This window comes from Jaculus jaculus, chromosome 12, assembly GCF_020740685.1.
Source record: "Jaculus jaculus isolate mJacJac1 chromosome 12, mJacJac1.mat.Y.cur, whole genome shotgun sequence".
NCBI lineage: Eukaryota > Metazoa > Chordata > Mammalia > Rodentia > Dipodidae > Jaculus > Jaculus jaculus.
This window is the reverse complement of record NC_059113.1, coordinates 8,545,518-8,565,439: the sequence shown is the minus strand read 5'-3', so window position 1 is coordinate 8,565,439 and position 19,922 is coordinate 8,545,518. Positions and strand designations below refer to the sequence as shown.

Below are 19,922 nucleotides of genomic sequence, written 5' to 3'. Positions count from 1 at the left end.
AGTTTCACCACTGAAAGACCCTTACTAATGGAACTTCTAAGGATAGGCTTCAAGAAGCACTTGAAAACACTTCTGAGGAATGATCAGATATGAAAAGAAGTGAACAAAGGTCCAGAAAATGTGAGGATAAATCTGAACAGTAACAGATGGAAAAATAGTGGCATCTATTGTATTGTTAAGCTAAACTCATAGACACTGGTATCATGTAAGTTTGGCAGATGACTAGAATCTAATGACACTGTAAGGCCCCTGTATTTTCAGGAAACAAAACAATTGTCTGTGAGGCATTAGAAGTACTGCCCTGAAAGCATCATCACATGGTATCATTTGATTAAGTTTGGCAAATATTCTCACACAAGAATTATATATGTATACTAATTCCCTTCTTCCTTGGAGTTACCACCTTTCACTCAAATCGGTTGGGCTTGCATGACTGGCCGTCTTCCCTGCCCCTCTCTTGGGTTTGTCATATAATGCAGTTCCCCAGCCACATGTACTGAACGGGACACGTGCAGTTCATTCTGCCAAGCAGTGGTCTTCATCCCTAGTGTCCTAGGAAGAGCCTCACTGTGCGCAGCCACAATAGTAGCACTGTGTGGTGATTGGAAGCTGAGCAGCTGAGCCTGACCCTGAAGAGCTTCCCAGCCAGTTTTGATGTACGTTTGGCCCTCCTTTCTCCTGAACTCTACTTCTTTGCACCCATACTCCCCTGTGTAAAATGGGCATAGTAATAGTTCCTTGAACTTAATATTGTGATGTGATTAAGTGAATTAGAAGGCAGCATAGCACGTAGGGGTCTGCACATGGTAGCACACTGCCTGTACCCTGGAAAGCACGGGCTTCCAGGTGGTCTTGTTGGAAGGCCTGCAACTTGCCTTCTTAATGACTTGAACAACTGGACTCTAATTGACCAAAGACAAGATTAATAAGTCTCACACTTCTGTGGTAGAGACTGCAGTAGAGGGTGACAGCGTTTGTCCTCGGGTGCTATTCCCGTTCATATTTCACATGTGCTGCTCTTGAGAAAGTGTTTCTAGTAGATTTAATACAGTGATGATAGAATATTTACATGTGCTCTTAAACAGATTTTCACTTAACTTATTCTTAAACTTATTTTCACAGCAAATAAATTTGTAGATCTTAGAAATGAAGGGATCTCAAGATCCTACTAAACTAACTTTACAGCTTCAAGGAAAGCCTTTAAATGCCAGAACCTATGAACATTTTATAGAAAATGAAAGGATTTTCTCTGAGTTTCTTGTTTTCAAGTCAATCTTTAGCTAGTCCTTTGCCAAGCAGAATTGTGACTTGTCAGTTTTCCAGTGATAGAGTAGGTGAGAGATTGGGTCTAAGGTGAGTTCTAGTACCATTGGCCCAGTTTTCTTTTAGACCCCGTCTGCAGTGGCTCCTGCAGCCCAGGACCACTTCTGTGTGCACGCTGCTCACATGGGCAGAACCAGAACGGATCACCTGCTGTATACTGCAGAGAATATTTATTACATTTATAATAGTTTTTTCTCTTTACAAAAGAACTATGGCATGCCTTCTTATATACTTTTCAACACATGTGTTTAAAGTTCACCTAGCACAAACAGAAGGGATGGATGGTACTTTCTGTTTCCCTGGAAACCCGCAGAGCGGATGTTTGGAGGCCTTTCTTGCCAGGTGGAGATCTCAGTGTGGCGCTGGCAGGAGCAGTTGGGCTCTGTGGGGCGATAGTTACCTCATTTCCAAACCACATATTCTGAGTAGTCAGTGAAACAAGATGTAGAGGATTTGCATAAGAAGAATACTTTTCTAAAATTAATTAGGAGTCCAACTTAAAGAAAGGCAAATGTTTGTTAAATGAATATGAGTAAATGCTTCTGTCTGTCACATGTTTAGAAAAGTAACATTCAGGTGATAACATGCCAATTACAAATTTTAATTTTATTAGGATAAAGAATAAATAGTAAATTTTCTGATCTATGCTTTTGCTAGGTTAACTTAAGACTTTATTAAGTGAATATAGAAGTTCTACTTTATACTAGTGAAAAATGTAAGCAAAGAAATCTGGGGATGTAGCTCAGTTGGTAGAGTGCTTGTATAGCACATGACGACCTGGATGTGATCCCCAAAATCACACAGAGAGCACATGGTGGCACAGTCTGTGACCCCAGCACTCAGGATATAGTGACAAGAGGTTATTTTTGGCTACATGGTGAGTTTGAGGCTAGCCTGTGACACATGAGACCCTATCTGAACCGGGGGGGGCGGGGAGCAAAGAGAAAGAAAAAAGCAGTATTTAACTTCTGAAAGAAGTAATCTGGAGGACCTTTGAGACAATACCTAATATATGCTGGTACTGCATTGAGTTCTGTGTGTTCTAAAGGTGAAGGGTCTCTATTCTTAAGTCATTTTGTGTCTGGTGATAGAGACGTTTAAGGAAAACCACAGCAAGATCTGTAGCAAATCTTCCCATGTTGTCATAGGAATGCTAGCAAAGCTGTGCTGTGGTTCATGAGGTATGAAAGAGATGCCAAGAGTGATTCTTTCATTATCTAGCCTGTGAGGCTTCTCAGGCTAACATATATCTCAGTCTGCCTTCTTTGTTTGCCCAGCCTGGACGTCGTTTATGCTGAAGGGTGGGAGGCAGGGCTATGCTATCTGGGTTTTGTTTCCAGCTTTTCCTTGTCCCACTTGTGTGATCATGAGCAAGTTATTTCTCTGTACTTGTACTTCAGTTTTATGAAGAGAAAAGTCATAGAACCTGCTTACGGGCCAGTGGGTGGTGATATGTTAGAGTAAATGCTGCTGGAATACCTGGTATCATAGGAAGCTAAATAAATTTCAGTACTCATTAATCACTGATGGCTAATAAAATAGGAATGTTGAAAAACATTGTGAATGTTTAGATTCTCCTTCTAAAATGCTGATTTTATGCAAATAAGATTTTACTTTTTTTTTCCTCCTCTAGCTCCAAGAGGAAAGCGAGGATGGAAAACCTTTTATGCTGTCCTGAAGGGAACAGTTCTCTACTTGCAAAAGGTAAAAATACAATGGATTACATAACCCACTGTTGTGAGGTGTCTATGTTGGAAACATAAACCAGACACATTTATGCCTTACCATGTCAGAATTACTGTCTATAAAACAAGGTATATTTGGTTTTTGGTTGTAATTCACCAAGTGATCCTAATTTTGATTGATAATATAGCTGTTGGTAATCAGAAGTTCTTTTATTCCAATCTAAATATGAATTATAACTTTCACATCACAAATTCTCTCTCCCATACTAAAATGGCAGTATAAAGATGGAAAAGCTGCAGAGTTCAAAGAGGCCTTGCTGAAGGCAGAGGCAGAAAACAAGTACAGACGGTTAGATAAGTAGAGCTGTGGGAAGTGATGCAAGGTATATCTGGTACAAGCCCAGGTCCAAGAAAATGACGTTTTGGCAATTAGGATAGAAGAGACAAGCAGGGAGATCCATGCTGAGCTGAACCTGAACAGTTGAGAACTAGTCACTTGCCGACCCTATGATGTCTGCACTTGCTAGTATGAAGACAGGTGGGTGGGTCCCGCTGTGCCCCAGTTAGGTGTCCCTCTTTCTGTGTGACTCAAGGTAAGGGGTTCTATCCTTTGTTGCTCTGGTGTGTTCAATCAGTTCAATGGCCTGGCCTTTCTGATAAGATTTTTTATGTCCATGTGCCCATACCTTTCTGTTCTACTTCAGTAAGTCCATAGGTGGTAGTTCTTTATTTGCATGAATGAGTTATTTGTGCCCATGGTTACCACTGGGCAGGTGGTAGTTTTTCATTGCACAAATAAGATGTAGTCATTCTTTCTCAGCATTTCCTCTCAGAGTGGCTCCAAGTGCTGCTTTGTGTGATGGAGTCACTTGGGCAAGGCAGACTCTGAAATCGCCTGTTCCACACAACATAGACTGGGCATTAACTTAGAGTAGGTCACAGTCTGACTCCACACCCACAAAACTTTATGCTGCACTAACTAAGCATTTTATGTTTAGCTTGTACAGAAAACAGTCGCATCAGACACCAACAAGACTGTATGTGTGTGTTTAATCTCTGCATAATACACTCACATAACTACAGAAGTAGATGGGCTATTCTAATAATGCAGTAAGTAGTGAATCTAAGTTGGTTAGCTAGACTTCATATAGTCTGCAGGTATAGATCTAGAAGTATGTTTCCATAGGTATTTATACCATAGGTTGGTTATATCCTTCTCCATATATTGTTACTTAACTGTCTCAATTTTAGTTCCACCTACAGGTACATGTGCATATGTCCACACAAGTCCTGAAACATTTATACTCAACAATGCAAATGTATTTCAAACTATAGGGGGTATATTCCCTTTGGAGATCCTTTATTCCAGTCTTTGAATCTGTGAATCTGCTTGGGATTCATTTCATAAGTTCTGGCTTAATGAAGGAATGCCCTATAGCTTTTCCTAGCTAGCTGTGTGTGGGTGGAGATGGGAAAATGGCTGGGAAGGGTCATCACTTAGGATTTTAGCACCTTGTATGAAAGGGCAGGACCTGAATTTGGACTGAATAGAAGAAAGATAGACAGGTAGAAACACTGACCACAGTGGTGTCTGACAGGCTTTTGTGTGTTTGTTTTTAATTATGGCACAAGGCATGTAACAAGCTCTCTGTCTTCTTGAACTGTAAGTGGGTGCGCTCAGCAGGTGAGTGAGCTTCCCATCTTGTGCGGCTGAGACTCTCCTCTCACTGCCCAGCCCTTCTTCACTTTCCCCACCCCAGTCCCGGACACACACTCTTCTGCCTTGTTCTGTGAGTATGACTGGTTTACATAACTTAAGTAATAAGCCATGTAGAGGCTCTCCTGCTGTGACTACCTTATCTCAGCTAATAAAGTGTCCTTAAAAGTCATCCATGTCATCTCATGTTTCAGAATTTCTGTCCTTTTTCTGCTGTATGATGTTGTTTTAGGTGTACCACATTCTATTCATGTGTACATTCATGGGGGTTTGGGTGATGCCCACCCCTTTGGCTTTGTGAATAATGCTGCTGTGAACATGAGGCATAGATGTCTCTTTAAGTCCCTAATTTTAGATTTCTTTTGGATAAGACCCTAGTAATGGCATTACTGGATAGCATATTCTTTGTTAGTGATGAATGCCCATAGTGTTTCCAAGTGACTGCACCATTTGAAATTCCACCAATAATATACAAGGGTAGCAGTTGCCCCACATTCCTCTTTATCAACTCTTCATTTTAATAGCCATCTTAACAGATGTGAAGTTATGAGTTTGATTTATTATTAGAAATAAGAAAAAATCAAACCTCTTCCCACTCTGTACTCTTGTACTCAATGCAAAATGCTGTAGTAGACCCCAGCTAGGTTTTCTCTCCTTCAATTTTGACACTTATCAACATTGAGACCAGAACCACTGCAGATGCCAGGGCAAGTGGTCCATTATCTCCTGTATTAATTTGATTCTTTGGGGGGTGGATGTGTGTGTGTGTGTGTGTGTGTGTGTGTTCATTTGGTTATTCAGGTGCTATAATGATTGTGGGACTGTCCAACTTTTGGATCAGTCCTCACCTTCTTCCTCATTTTGAGGCAGGACCTCTGGTTCATGATTCTGATACAAACTTCCTGGAAATGATCTTGTCTCCACCTGCCTTCTTGCCCTAGGCACAAATGGGATTATAGAAGCTCCCAACTTATTTACATGAGGCCTGAGGATCCAAACTGAGGTACTCAGAGTTGCACAACAAACTCTTTATCCACTAGGCCATCTCCTAACTGGCCAGTTGTCTATGAATCAAGGGTTCCATGACAATCTCCTCAGGTTCGGTTATAAAAGAGTGCTCATGGAACTAAGAGAAACACCAACCCAGCTATTATCATGAGATTACAAAGGCTAGTGCTGAGTTAGTGTGTTGTGATTTGTCTCATACATATTGCTTGCTTCATTATTTCTGATAGAATTTGATAGAACCTTTAGGCTTTCTATCTGTATGAGTATATCTCAGATTGGGTAAAGCTCTAGGTTTTTTAATGTTCTGATCATCAAAGGAAATTGAATATTATCAAGTGTGTATCAAGTGTGTGCACTGGATTTATTAAGAAATAGAACTATAAGTAACGTAAATATAAATCTTTATATGACATTATTGTCCTTTTTATAGTTATCACAGTGTATTACTTTGGTTGAACTTCAAATGATGAACTACGCTCTATCTTTCATGGAAAAATACTTCTTGGTTCTGGTGTATATACTTTTAATACTGTTGAAGTCAGTTTTCTAGGATTTCAGTTAGGATTTTATATCTGTGTACCAGGGATATTGACTGGTAATTTCCTTTACTCATAATGTTTTTATGGTTTGTTATCAGGATCATGCTGGCCTTATGAAATGATTTTGGATGTGTTCCCTCAGTTTTTTGGACATGCTTGAGAGGGGCTGGCATTAAATCTTAACTGCTTGGTAGGACTAATTCACTGGTGACACCATCTGGTAGTAAGTGTATCTTTGCTGGGGAGTTTTTTATTATGTAATCCATCTTTAACTTGTTAGTGATCTGTTCAGATAGTCGTCTTTTCTCTGAGTCAGTCTTGATAGGGTCTATGCTTCAGTCATTCATCCATTTTTGCTACGTTGTAATTGTTCATTGTAGTTTCTCATGATCCTTTGATTCCAGTGGCATCAGTTACAGGATTTCCTCTTTTACTTCTGATCTTATTTGAGTCTTCCTTGGTTTAGCTAAAGGTTTGTCATCTTCTTTTGAAAGAAAAAAAAACCATTCTTAGTTTCACAGACTTTTTTCTATGTTTTCTGTAGTCTTACTTTTGCTCTAACCTGAATTCTGAATTATTTTGCTTTACTTTGTTCCTCATTATCTGCTTCCTTTAGTTGTAAAATGAAGATATTTGGTATCTTACCTTATGTGTGTTTACTGTGATAAACTTTCCTACTAGTTCTGCTGGTGCTACATTCCATAAGTTCTGATACATTGTGAATCTGTTTGTACTTGTCTCAAGATAATATTCTGCACAAAATTGGGTCCTTCAACATTTTATCAAGTTTGGGGAAGAGGTTCATGAGGTTCCCTCCCCCACAATCCTGAGGATATATTGGTACTGATAGATACTGGGAGAAAGGCAAAGACATTTTCTTCATTGGTATCAAGGGTATAGCCACTGGTAAATTGACCATGCTCCAAAAGATAACCCCTCACCTATGTTCATGCAAGCAATCTTAATTAAACATAGGGGTCATCTGAAAATAAATGAATAAAAAGGCATGAAAGTGGGTCCGGAGACTAATTGAAGGTTTTAGTGGTGATGGAAAGAGGACAAGAAAAGTGATGAACATGATCAAAATGAATTTGTATTATGTATGAAATTGTCAAAAAAAATCATTAAAGCTTGGGCTGGAGAGGTGGCTTAGCAGTTAAGCGCTTGCCTGTGAAGCCTAAGGACCCCAGTTCAAGGCTGGGTTCCCCAGGTCCCACATTAGCCAGATGCACAAGGGGGCGCACACGTCTGGAGTTCGTTTGCAGAGGCTGGAAGCCCTGGCGCGCCCATTCTCTCTCTCTCCCTCTATCTGTCTTTCTCTCTGTGTCTGTTGCTCTCAAATAAATTAAAAAAAAAATCATTAAAGCTCTTAACTATGAAAAAATACTTCCAGGACTGGTGAGATGGCTCATTGATTAAGGCAGTTACCTGCAAAGCTTAATGATGTGCGTTTGAGCCCCCAATATCCAATTAAAGGCAGATACAAAAAGTGGCACAAGCATCTGGAGTTTGTTTGCACTAGCTAGAGGCCATGGCATGCCTATTCTGTCTCTCTTCTCTCTATCTCTATCTGCTTGTAAATAATAATAATATTTTTTAAATTCTAAAATTCTCTTTTAGTTTCCTCTTTGATCCATTTGTAGCAAAAGAATGCACTTAATTTCCATATATTTTTGCAATCATTAGCTTTTCATCTGTCGTTTTCATTTTATTTGTACTTATAAGATATTAGTCATATGATTTCAGTTGTTTTAAATTTGTTAAGATTTGTTTTGAGATATAAACTGTAACCTATTTGCAGAGAATGTCTTATATACATTTAAGAAAGTGTGTACTTCTGTTACATGGAACGTTCTGAACATGTCTACTAGGAACATTTCCTTTGTGGCATCTTCTGGTCTTGTTTCCTTAGTAGTCTGCCTGCCATTCTGCTATCTATTATTGAAGTGGAATATGGAAATCTGTTGTGTTTGCCAACTTTTTTCTTCACTTCTGTCCATGTTTGGTACATATGTTTGGGTGATCAAACACTGAAGATACTGTTTTATGTTGCTAGTGACTTGTCTCTCCTCAATAGGGTTGATGGTATTCACTGTCAGAAATGGGCCATGAGTTGTAAGAGCAGCAGTCAGTCATCGTAGTGGGGCGAGGGGTGAGGGCACTGCCTCTAGATACTCCTTCCTACCCTGTGGCTCTTAGTCTTTCCACCCCCATTTCCACAAAATTTCCTGACCCTTGGTGGGTGTGTTTTAAGTCTACCTTGATGTTGAGCTGTCGGCGACTTCTGGATTTCTGCTTGGTGTCTGTCACCATCGCCCTGGCGCAGGTTGTCAGGCCCACCTTGAGAGTAGCACTTTTGCTTACCTTGCCAATTCCTCTGTGGTTCCACCTGGACCCTGACTGGAATGCAAGAGGTTGTTCTTCTCCTAGCAGGGAGTCAGCTATCTTTTCTTGTCATGTGGAAAGATTTTGGTTGTCCCTCAGGCTGTCTTCCATAAAAGAAAAACAGATTCTCTCAAGCAGAGAGTGAGAACAGCATAGATTTTGATGGGAGTAGCCTCTCTTTGAGCCCCTGAGCCAAAGACTAATGAGAGCTTCTCACTGGAATCCATCGCCCTTCATCTCCATAGGATTCTGACTTGTTTCTCAGTACCAGCTATGGGTTTCTTTCCAATGAGTGGGTCTCTTAGCAAATCAGAGAGCCACTGGTTGTTCACCTAGGCTGGCTGCCACTGTTGCACAAGTGTGTACATCTTGTCTGGCCCTTGATTTCATATAGCAGTGTCCCCTGCTTATTCATGGTATTTGTGGTCATTTTTCTCCCGCAGCTCATGCAGTGCTTTCCAACACTGGACAGGCTAGCCACCTCGGAGCTGGCCTCCTTCCACACTGCAGCCAGATCTCTTGATCAGGCAGTATTTGTGCTTTTTTATGTCTGTTAATGTAACTCTGTCATCTTGCATAGGATTTCTATCATGGTTTTAAAATATTCTGTTATTTACATGTTCCACTTTCTTCATCCACTTATTCATCAATAGATACTTTGGTTTCTTCCATATTTTGGATATTGTGAATAAAGCTCCACTGAAGGGCTGAAGAGATGGCTCAGCAGTTACGGCTCTTATCTGCAAAGCCTAACAACCTAGGTTCAATTCCCCAGTACCCACGTACAGCCAGATGCACAAAGTGGCACATATATCTGGAATTTGTTTGCAGTGACTGGAGGCCTCTGTCTGTCTCTCTTCTATCTCTTTCTGCTTGCAAATAAATAAAATTATTTGTTTTTTTTTTTAAAAAAAAAGGTCCACTGAATATGGAAATATACTTACCTCTTGTACATGCTGATATTGTATTTGCTATTGTATGCTGATATTGATACTGGTGGATTGCTGGGTTATATAGTACTTTTTTACTTTCATTTTTTTAGACTTTATCTCTAACAGATTAAACTCTTTTGTCCTCTTCCCCTGACTCCAGTTACCTTAGAGACCCTCCTTAGTGAGTATGGTATTCTCTGTGGGGTCATAAAGGCCTCAGTCATTCCCAATTAGGTAGCGGGAAAACCATGCCTCAGGGTATTCCCACCTACTCTGTGGCTCTTACAATATTTCCACCCCTTCTTCTACAGTGTTTCCTGAGCCATGACAAGCCTGTTGGCAGTCAGCTTAGTTTGAATTCTTTGTAGTCTCCAGATTTCTGCTTTGATAGGTTTTGGTTAAACATCGTGTCTGTCACTATTACCCTAGGGCTGTTGGGCTAGCAGTAAGAGTAGCATAGCAGTCATGACTTAGTTTCCTCTGCGTTGTCTCCTGGGCCCTGACAATGCAGTGCAGGTGACAAATCTCATGGTGGGCAGTGGCTGCTGCTTGTCTTATCCATGGATCCATGTTACCCTCAGCTTTCTCTGTCATCTGTAAAATAAAACAGATGCTCCAACCAAGCATGAGAGCAGTTGGGGTTAAAAGGGTATGAAAAGTGATTTGAGGGATTTTTGGTGTTGCAAGGCCACTCTTCTCCAGAGAACAGAGGGGCCTCCTCTCTGGAGTTTGGGTTTCTGACCATGTGATTTTGACTTGGTTTCCAGAACTCATACCAGATAGGAATTCTTTCCCACTGAACAGGCCTCATGTCCAGTCACAGAACAGCTGGTTACCTATAGAGCCTGCATGCCACTATTGCAAGAGAGTGAACTTCTTGTCCAACTGTTGTCCAACTGTTGATTTTGTAGTCTGCAGGGTGCCCTGCTTATTGATGTTGTTGGTGACCGTTGTCCCCTAGCAGCTCCAGGCAGGCTCTCAAGCACTGTGAGGAACCCAGCTGTTTGAGCATGAAGAATCTCACTTCTATGTAAGGGGCTCTGCCCCTCAGCTTTCATCTGGACAATCTTTATCTTCCTTTCAGTTTTGAAAAATGCTTTTGACAAATTCTGTGACAATTTTTTGTGTTGTTGAGCATTCAAAATGTCACAGTTCTTTCTGTCCTTGAATTGTTTCTGTTAAGAAATCCATTGGTAGTCCTATAACCATTCTTTAGTATATGATGAGCCATTTGCTCTCTGCCCTCAGCTAAATATTTCACTTTTGGTATTATATTTGTCAATTTAAAATTTTCTGTTTGGTTCTTTAAATAGTGTTTAGTTTTTATTCTTTTATTTATCATTTTCTCAAGTTTATTGAGTTTTATTCTGGTTTTTAAGTTTTTGTCAGGAAATACATGTGCCTTCATTTCCTTAGACTTGATTTCTGGAGATTAATTTTGTGCCATTGAAATATTTCTTTCTGCCTTTTATAATTTTCTTTTGTGATCTGCCTACTTGAATAAATCATCATTTTTCCCGCTTTCTGACCGCCTTTCTGTAGGGGAAGACGCTTACCATTCATCCCGCTGAAAGATTCTCAGTTGCAGAGGTTTGCTAGTTGCTTTTACAGAGGTTCACTATCCTTGCACCTCTGATGTCTCCCTTTGCACTGCAGGCTGACTAGTTTCACAGCTGCAAACTTCCAGCTCCATCTTTTCTGAACAGCCACCAGGTGCCCTGAATCAGGCAACTCAGATTCCATTCTCCCAGTCCTCTGAAAAGCCAGAACACTGGGTGCATAGTCCTCTCCCTCAAGGGAGGAATCTTGAATTGTGTAGTTCCTCCTCATTGCACAAAGCAATGCCACTTCCCCCCAGCTATTGTCACTCTCTTTTGTTCCTAACAGCTCCCAGGCACCCAAGCTATGCCAGTTCTGTTAGCATTCTAAATGAGCTGAGGCAAAGATTGAGTCCCTCAGCTAGTCCTCTAGGGGGCTAGAATATTGGCCACATGCTCTCTCCATCCTTATCCCTCCTGAGAGAGAAACCTTAAGGCTGAGTGCCTTTCTTCTAGTTGAACTAAGCTGTGCTGGCTATTGCAAGCCACCCACCACTTTCTTTTGTTCTGAATACTCCCCAGGCATCCAGAATATGCCAGTTCCATCAGTGCTTGTCCAAAGCCAAGATAAACACATTCCTTGGGTAGCCTTCTGAAAAGCCAGAACACTTGTAGCATGCTCTACTCTTCCTTTCTCCTGAGGGAGAGGCTGTGTGCTGAAATACTCTCCTCTGTGCCAGTGTGAGGGTGGGATTTGCATGAGCACAGTGAAGTATAGCTAGTTAGCTGATTCAGTGTGGCTTTCTCAGCTTTGTGCTCTCCTGGAGCACTGAAGACGTAACTAAATTCTAGCACTCTCTTAATAGGTATTTTGCTCCACATAACTGTTAAATCAGCACTTCCACGGGGGAAAGGAGAAATGAGGTAGGGAGCTTATTCTGCAGTGAAAATGAGCCAAGAACTTCATATTCTGCTACTTTGATACTACCTTTCCTAGGGAAAGATTTGTAAAAGTCTGTTAGGACTGATATGCTAAGAGAGTCTCCACATCTTATCCTTTCCACTCTCAACTTATCATAAACACTTGCACTTTCTCAATATACTTTTTCACAAGCATTTTTTTGTTATCTGGAGACTGAAATAATATGTCATTACAGCATTATTTTTCCTGCTTGCAACATTTTCAGTTAAATAATTTAACTTTTTTCCAAATTTTCAGGCATATATTTTTTTCAACTTTTCATAGTTACAATAATGGTATATATGTTTGTTTCCTTTAAATAGATTCCCCAGGTTGTCACGGGTCATAAGGTAGAGCTATTTACACTTCTTGAGATATCTTTCTAAATTTTGTATAGAAAGAGTACACTGTCTATAGCAGTTGGTAACAATGTCCGCTTCACAGCAACATGTCCTCAACACATTATGGATATTCAAAAAAGAGGATTTTGTTTATTTTGAGCTTTCTGCTTTTTTCTTCTGGCTAAAAGCACATGACCTTACACAATTACACACTACTGTAGCTACCTTGCCACATTGTGCTTTTCCAAGAAACAGGCCTTTCCTTTGAAACAGCATCTGAAGTTCTGAATCAGATGGCATCCCCCACATGACAGCATACATACATGTACCCTGAGGTAATTGCACTGCTTTAGAATGGAGATACAACTACTGGCAAAATATTTGACTTATTGCTATTTTAAACATTTTTAAATGTTATCATATTCCCATCTGTAGGAAGGTTGAAAGATTTTTTTTTTTAACTAGCCTTCCTTAGTCACACAAATACATGGAAGCAATTGTAAATGTTCAAATATTCAGAAATAAGCCATGCTCTTATATGGCTAAATACCTTGTATAGTCTTTATTTTCCCACTGGATCCAACCCAGCTTCTAATTTTTAAGTCCACTTCTGTGGCTTTTACCAAATTAGCATGTGTATACATGTTGGCCTCACACTGTTTTTTTCAGTTGACTTTGTCTCTGTAGGGAACAATCCTTTCAAATTAAATTTCATATATCACAGCTGTTTCCCCTATCAAAATCCCATCTCTTGATTCACTTTCATTTTCTCTAAAATCTCTGTAAGGGGCATATATGTCTTTTGCAAAAACCCTTTCTTTGAGTACCTAACTGTACTCCACCCACTCCATCTCATGGTGGGACTGGGAAGAGGAAAACAAGCTTGCATTAAACATTTGGAAGAAGTGATGCAAAGATTGGTACTATTTCCAAGTCACCAATGTTGTCCAGCCTTTTGTCTCTTTCTTAGAAGTGCATTGCTATAACCTTAAGTCATTCAATTAGAGGAGGAGAGAATAAATACTGACAAGGGAACAACATTGAAAATATAGCAACTTCTGTGTTAGTCTGTATTAGCACTCCAGAAAGATTTCTTCTCTACACTTATGATACCTCTGGAATGAAGTATATATGCATTTTGGGAGAAATGGGTGAAATTCCTTCTATAAAAAGTAAAATCAGACTGGAGAGATGACTTAGCTCTAAGGTACTTGCCTGCAAAGCCTAAGGACCCATGTTCAACTCTCCAGATCCCACATAAGTCAGACACAAAAAGGTGAGGCAAGTGCAAGGTCACACATGCCCACTAGGTGCCATTAGCATCTGGAGTTAGATTGCAGTGACTGAAGCCCTGGCCTGCCAATACGCTCTCTCTCTCTCTGTCTCTCTCTCTCTCTCCCCGCTTCTCTTCTCTAAAAATAAATAAATAAGTAAAACCAGGATGGAGAGATGGGTTAGTGGTTAAAGCACTTGCCTGGCAAGACTATGTTTTGAAATCTCCTTTCCCTATTCTCAGTGGAAATCAATATTATTTCAGTTTAAACAATGATTTAATTGTGCATAGCAATTTGAACTGCTTAACAAGGAATTATAATAAATGGAATCAAAGCATGTTTTTAATTGATGTTGATGAATTTCAATTGAAATTTGGTCACTTTGCAAATTGTTCTTTGTAATCATCTGAGTATACATATCTTCAGAGTTGGTGACAATCATTTGTGTACATATAGCTTCACAAGAGATTTAATTAACAAACATCCTAGGGGGGGCGGAAAAGCTCTTCATCTCATGCCTTGGATGAATTTTAAATAAATAGCATTGTGAAGTCACATTCTTAGTGCTTATTACAACAGTGGAGTGCTGCAGTGAGTCATTCTAGATAAAACAATGCAGATTACAGGGAACACAGGACAGAGTTACATTTGCAGGCATCATTTTTGCCTTCAATTGTTGTGAGAAAATGGACAGTAATTAGATGTCATGGAGCATTTTCTTTTCTGATAGAAAATTTCTTGATTGGATTTGTCGTCTTGTTTCTCATTTTGTTCCCACAGCAAATAATCTTAGGTTTGAAATGGCTTGATTACAGTAATTTAAGTTTTACTCCTTACTTTCCAGCCCCACTATTTAAATACCATCTTCTAGTTTACATAGAAAAAGAAATAAACTGTTAGGATGAACTCTGTAGGATAAGTCATTTTTTCATGCCTGCCTCTTGATCTGAGTGCTTCCCCTCTCTCCTGAGTTTTGCCCATCTTTTGTGGATTTGGGGCTTCATTTTCTATTAGGAATTCAAATAGTTGAATGTATTTATTTTCCTCTTTGTATTTTTATTTTAAGATAAGGAGAACATGGTTTTACTTCTAAGAAACAAGAGCTTATTAGAATGACAATTCGTGAGCTTCAGTTTAGTTCTAATTAAATAGAACCTGTCTCCATTCATTGCCCTGTGGAAGGTTTTCCTTCCAATGTAAAGTTACATTGGACCTTGATTCTAAAATTCTGACAGCAGCTGCCTGTTAGCAAAATGAAAGATATTTGAGAAGAATTAGAGTATATTGCCCCATGAAGAAAATATTTAAAAGATTAAAAGGATAACTAGAGAGATATCAAGATGAAAAAGGAAGTAAGGCAGGTGAGCAATGAAACACGGACACAATTAAATCTAAAAGACTAAGAACAGACTTGGGTAACGTAAAAATGCATAATAAAAAATAAAGATAATGTTAGAAAGACTTCAAACAAAGCCTGTTGAACTATTGCATGAAATTTAGATATAGTGAGAACAAGAAAGTTCAGCTGAAAATGATTTAAAAGTCTTACCATGTTAAAAAATGTAGGGAGTAAAGACGTGATTGTATTTTGTAGAAGATTTTTTTTTTAATTTCCAACTTCCATGACTAAACACTAAGGAAAGAAATAATATTTTAATTTTAAATAATCCACACAGTTATAAGTTAACACTTACAAATCTAAATACACGAACCAATGTAGTATAATGTGTAAAACGAAACCTTTTAGATATGGAAGTAGAATTGCACTAAAGCAACATTATAATAGAAAGGACTCCTATGCTTTTTCAAAGAGTGAACTGCTTGAAAAAATTTTAAGGACAGAGAGGAGCTAAATAATAACTTTGAATATAAAAATATACTTATCCCTCAAATAACAGGCTATTGTGGGTAAAAAGGAAGTCCAAGAAGCATCAGCAAAAATTAAGCATGTAGCACATATAAGAATGCCTTTGGGCTGGAGAGATGGCTTAGTGGTTAAGGCACTTGTCTGAAAAGCCTAAGAACACTTGTTTGAATCTCCAGGTCCCACATCCAGACACAAAAGTGATGCAACCGTGCAATGTCACACATACGCACAAAGGGGCACATGCATTTGGAGTTTGTTCACAGCAAAAGACCCTAGTATGCCTATTCTTCCCCCTCCCCCTTCTTCCTCTCTCTGTCTCTATCTCAAAAATAAAAAATAAAGAATGTCTTTCATAAGTTTGGGAAAATTAAATTTTAGAGTCCACATTCCCTGGTCTTAGCCACCAAAATTAAAAATATTTATAATTTAAGGGGCCTGGAGAGATGACTTAGCAGTTAAGCACTTGCCTGTGAAGCCTAAGAACCCTGGTTTGAACCTCGATTCCCCAGGACCTACATTAGCCAGATGCACAAGGGGGCGCACACATCTGGAGTTCGTTTACACTGGCTAGAAGCCCTAGTGCATGCGCTCGCGCGCTCTCTCTCTCTCTTTCTCCCTCCCTCCCTCCCTCCCTCTCTCCCTCATTCTCTCTCTGCCTGTCATTCTCAAATAAATAAATTTTTTTAAGTAGAAAAAAGAGAAATGGCTCAACAGTTAAAGGCATGTGCTTGCAAAGTCTACTGGCCCAGGTTCAATTCCCCAGTATCCACATAAAGCCAGATGCACAAAGTTGCCACATGTATCTGGAACTCATTTGCAAAGGCAAGACGCTCTGGTGCACCCATTCATATTTCTTTCCACTCTCTCTCTCTTTTTCTCTCTTCCCTCTCTTCCACTTCCCTCCCCTCAAAAATAATCAATAAGGGTTTTGTTGTTGTTGGGTTTTTTGTTTGTTTGGTTGGTTTTTGGTTTTTAGAGGTAGGGTTTCACTCTACCTCAGGCTGACCTGGAATGCACTATGTAGTCTCAAGGTGTCCTTGAACCCATGGAGATCCTCCTGTCTCTGCCTCCTGGGTGCTGAGATTAAAGACATACACTACCACACCGGCTATAAGTATTGTTCTGTGAAAGATAAAACTACAGACTACCTAGAAAGCCAATAAAAATTATTTTTTTCCCTGACTGTATTACCCATAAAGCAATAGTTATAACCTTAAATTCTTCCTTAATTAACAAAAATAATACCAAGTCTGAAGTGGTGGTACATGCCTGTAAATCATAGCACTTGGGAGGCAGAACCAGGAGGATCACCATAAAATGGAAACCAGAATGATCTACATAGCGAACTACAGGCTAGCCAGAGCCATGTAAGCATGACCTTATCTGAAAATACCAAGAAAAAGAAATATGAGAAGCAAAGTAATTTATCATTTTCAGAAGTCCATACATCAACAAATAATAAAACAACAACAACAAAAAAAAAAAAACTAGGGAAGAATTCAGCTTCAAACCAAGTCATGGCTCTAGAACATCAAAAAGGTACACATGTGTTCCAACCAATCTCAACAGATACCAGGTGTGTTGGGAGATCACATGTGAGATAATGAAGGTCGCATGTAAATTCTGCGTAATTTCACTGTCGCTTGTTTCCGTCCCTTCTTTTATTTATCTTCCTCAGATTCCTGTGTATAAACTAAAAGGTTACATAGGATATAAGCAGGGTTCTGCTGCACCATGGTTCCAAGGCTGGAGGGGATTTTGTATTCATGCCACCTCTACTTGAAACTCACTCATCAAAGTTCCCTGGAAAGAGACTCATAAATCTACAGAGTCCTGAATTACTGAAGGAAAAACAATGTCTCTTTCTATAAGGACAAGAAAGGCCTCAAAGCATATCAGGATTATAGTTGAATGAATTAATGGGAATCACACAGGAGCTGATGCATGCAAGTCTGTTGTGTCTCTTTATTCTCCTTTGTACATCCTGCCTCTCCGGAAGACTGTCAACAAGCAGCCCATAGTCTCTGAGGTTTAATAAGCTGAGACTTCTTACCAACCCAATGCAGAAATGTTGTCAATTAGTATTATACGTGTGGTAACTATTTATATTGATACTGATAGTTACTTCATGCTTTAGAGGGAAATCCTTTGCTTCTCAGGACTGACACCAGCAGTGGTTGTCAGAGACCAACAGCTAGTGGCAAACATTAGTGCATTTGTGTTGCTTTAATAGACACCCTTGGTGGGAAAGAGAGGTGATCCAGGGAAATTAATTGTTTCTCTGAAAAATTGGAAAAGGCTGAAACAAGAGAATAAGTCTTCCCTTTTAGGCTTTTTCTACTAATTAGAAAATCATAGGAGAGAAAGAGTGTTTTATATGTTTGTCTATTATGTGTTTTATACTGGAGATGCTAAATTTATTTAACCTCTTATCTTGTATAGGATGAAATATGAATAAAGTGAGTGAATGGACCTTAAACTAGAAAACATGATATAGGTTGTACTATACGCAGTATACAGATATCGTGTATATGTTGATTTCAGGCCTTTGTTTATTGTGACAAGCATAGGAACTAGTGGAACTAGTTATCTTGTTTTATATTCTAATCATTTCACTAGTGAAAATTTGTGTTGTGATCATTGCCATGTTTTTAAGGGTAGCCATAGAGAGGAACTTTTTCTAGCACTGAATTATATAGTTGATGTCCAAAGAGAAAATTGTGTATATACTTGGCACTTTCTTTCTTACATAATTTACCTAGTTTCAAAAAGAGAACAAAGCTTTTCTCTTGTTTCTTAAGTTGATTTTCTTCTTTCCTTTCAGCAGAAAGCCTCAGGATTTTCTTTAACTGTTCATTTTCCTTTTGATAATATTAGCCTCAAAAGAAAATATAGGCCTTTAGAGCAAAGAACACAATGGCATTTTTTCCACCTTTGTATCATTCTTTTGATGGACAGCCACAAACTTTTGAATGTATTCAGATCATAATATGTGTTGGACCTAGCCACTGTTTAAGATGCAGTAAAATATGTACGATGAATAGTTCTATCTTTTGGCCTTTCTTAGCAGCCTGCCTTAGTGATCACGTATTGATGTTACATTAAAATGTATTCCTGTTGTCTCATTCCCAGAACATGCTTTAAAAGTGTGATCTTCTGTGTTGTTCATAAAGTTGCAAAGTTTTCACTTCCTGCTCATTTCACTTTTTCCATGCATGTTCATGGATTTTCTAAAAGGTTTACTTTAGGTTTTCAAAAGAAATATTGCGATGTGACCATACTGTTGTGTGTGTTTGCTTTAAAGGATGAATATAAGGCAGAGAAGGCGTTGTCCGGGGAGGACTTGAAGCGTGCAGTGAGTGTGCACCACGCACTAGCGTCCGAGGCCGCCGACTATGAGAAGAAGCCGAACGTGTTCAAGCTGAAAACCGCAGACTGGAGAGTGTTGCTCCTTCAGACCCAGTGTGTTCTGTTCATTGAGTTCCTGTCTATTTCTGACCTCTTGTGTGCTTACTACCACCTTGTACTGCAGAATAGAACCAGGCTCTGTTGGGGAAGTGCTTGACTTAAGAGTCACAAACTAGTTATATTTCAGGAGCAAATATCTAAAAAGACTAACAACAATAAAAGTCAGAAAATACAGATGACTTGCTATCTTTTTGTCCCCTGGGAACCAGCCCTGTTATTTCAGTCAGCTACTGTTTCTGGTACTATCTTCCTCATTAAAGAGTTTTAATAGGAAAATCCTGCCACAACATGAATGAAATAGACCTAGGTCAGAAGCCTCATTTTCTAGCTCCCTCCTTCCACATGATTTCTCCATGTCTTCTGAACCTTGGCCTTTTACTCTGTAGATAATAACATTAGCCTCACTAGGTTTGGGTGAGGATTGAATGAGGTAAGTGTACATAGTGCCTCACACAGTGTTTGTGTAGAGATTTTGTTTAGCAAGAGATTTTTCCCCTTAATTCTCATTTCATTTTCCTTATGGGCTCCAATAAACTTTAAAAATCACATGGTGAAGAAGGAAATGGGGTAAATCGCCTGTTTAATAAGAGATCCTGTGACAGATTTGAGAAATTTTGGATCTGTAAAGTAAGAAGGTCTGGGTTTTTAGTATGCAGACTCTGAAGGCAACTTTAATAGTGGCTGCACACAGCATCAGTCTGTAGCAGACAGTATTAGTCATCCATGGTCTGAGCTTGGCTTCAGAATCACCCATAACAGCACTCCCAGGGCCCCAGTTGACACTGGAATTAACATTTGACATCATGGTAGTAAATGCAAGTATCTGTATGCCTGTTGATCAAAGAAATGTGGGATACAGAAAGTGAAAATGAGCTGCTACTCTA

The 19,922-nt window shown here is 39.3% G+C and overlaps 1 protein-coding gene across 2 annotated transcripts in view; it reads left to right on the top strand.

Annotated features, from left to right (window-relative positions):
• The window catches only part of Psd3 (pleckstrin and Sec7 domain containing 3), a 352,155-nt gene that overhangs the window by 288,191 nt on the left and 44,042 nt on the right, over positions 1-19,922 (top strand). For both annotated transcript variants that reach the window (XM_045131244.1, XM_004669696.2), the window contains 2 exons: positions 2,957-3,027; positions 18,875-19,032. In XM_045131244.1, coding sequence (XP_044987179.1) covers positions 2,957-3,027; positions 18,875-19,032 — 229 coding nt within the window. The remainder of the gene's footprint in view (positions 1-2,956; positions 3,028-18,874; positions 19,033-19,922) is intronic.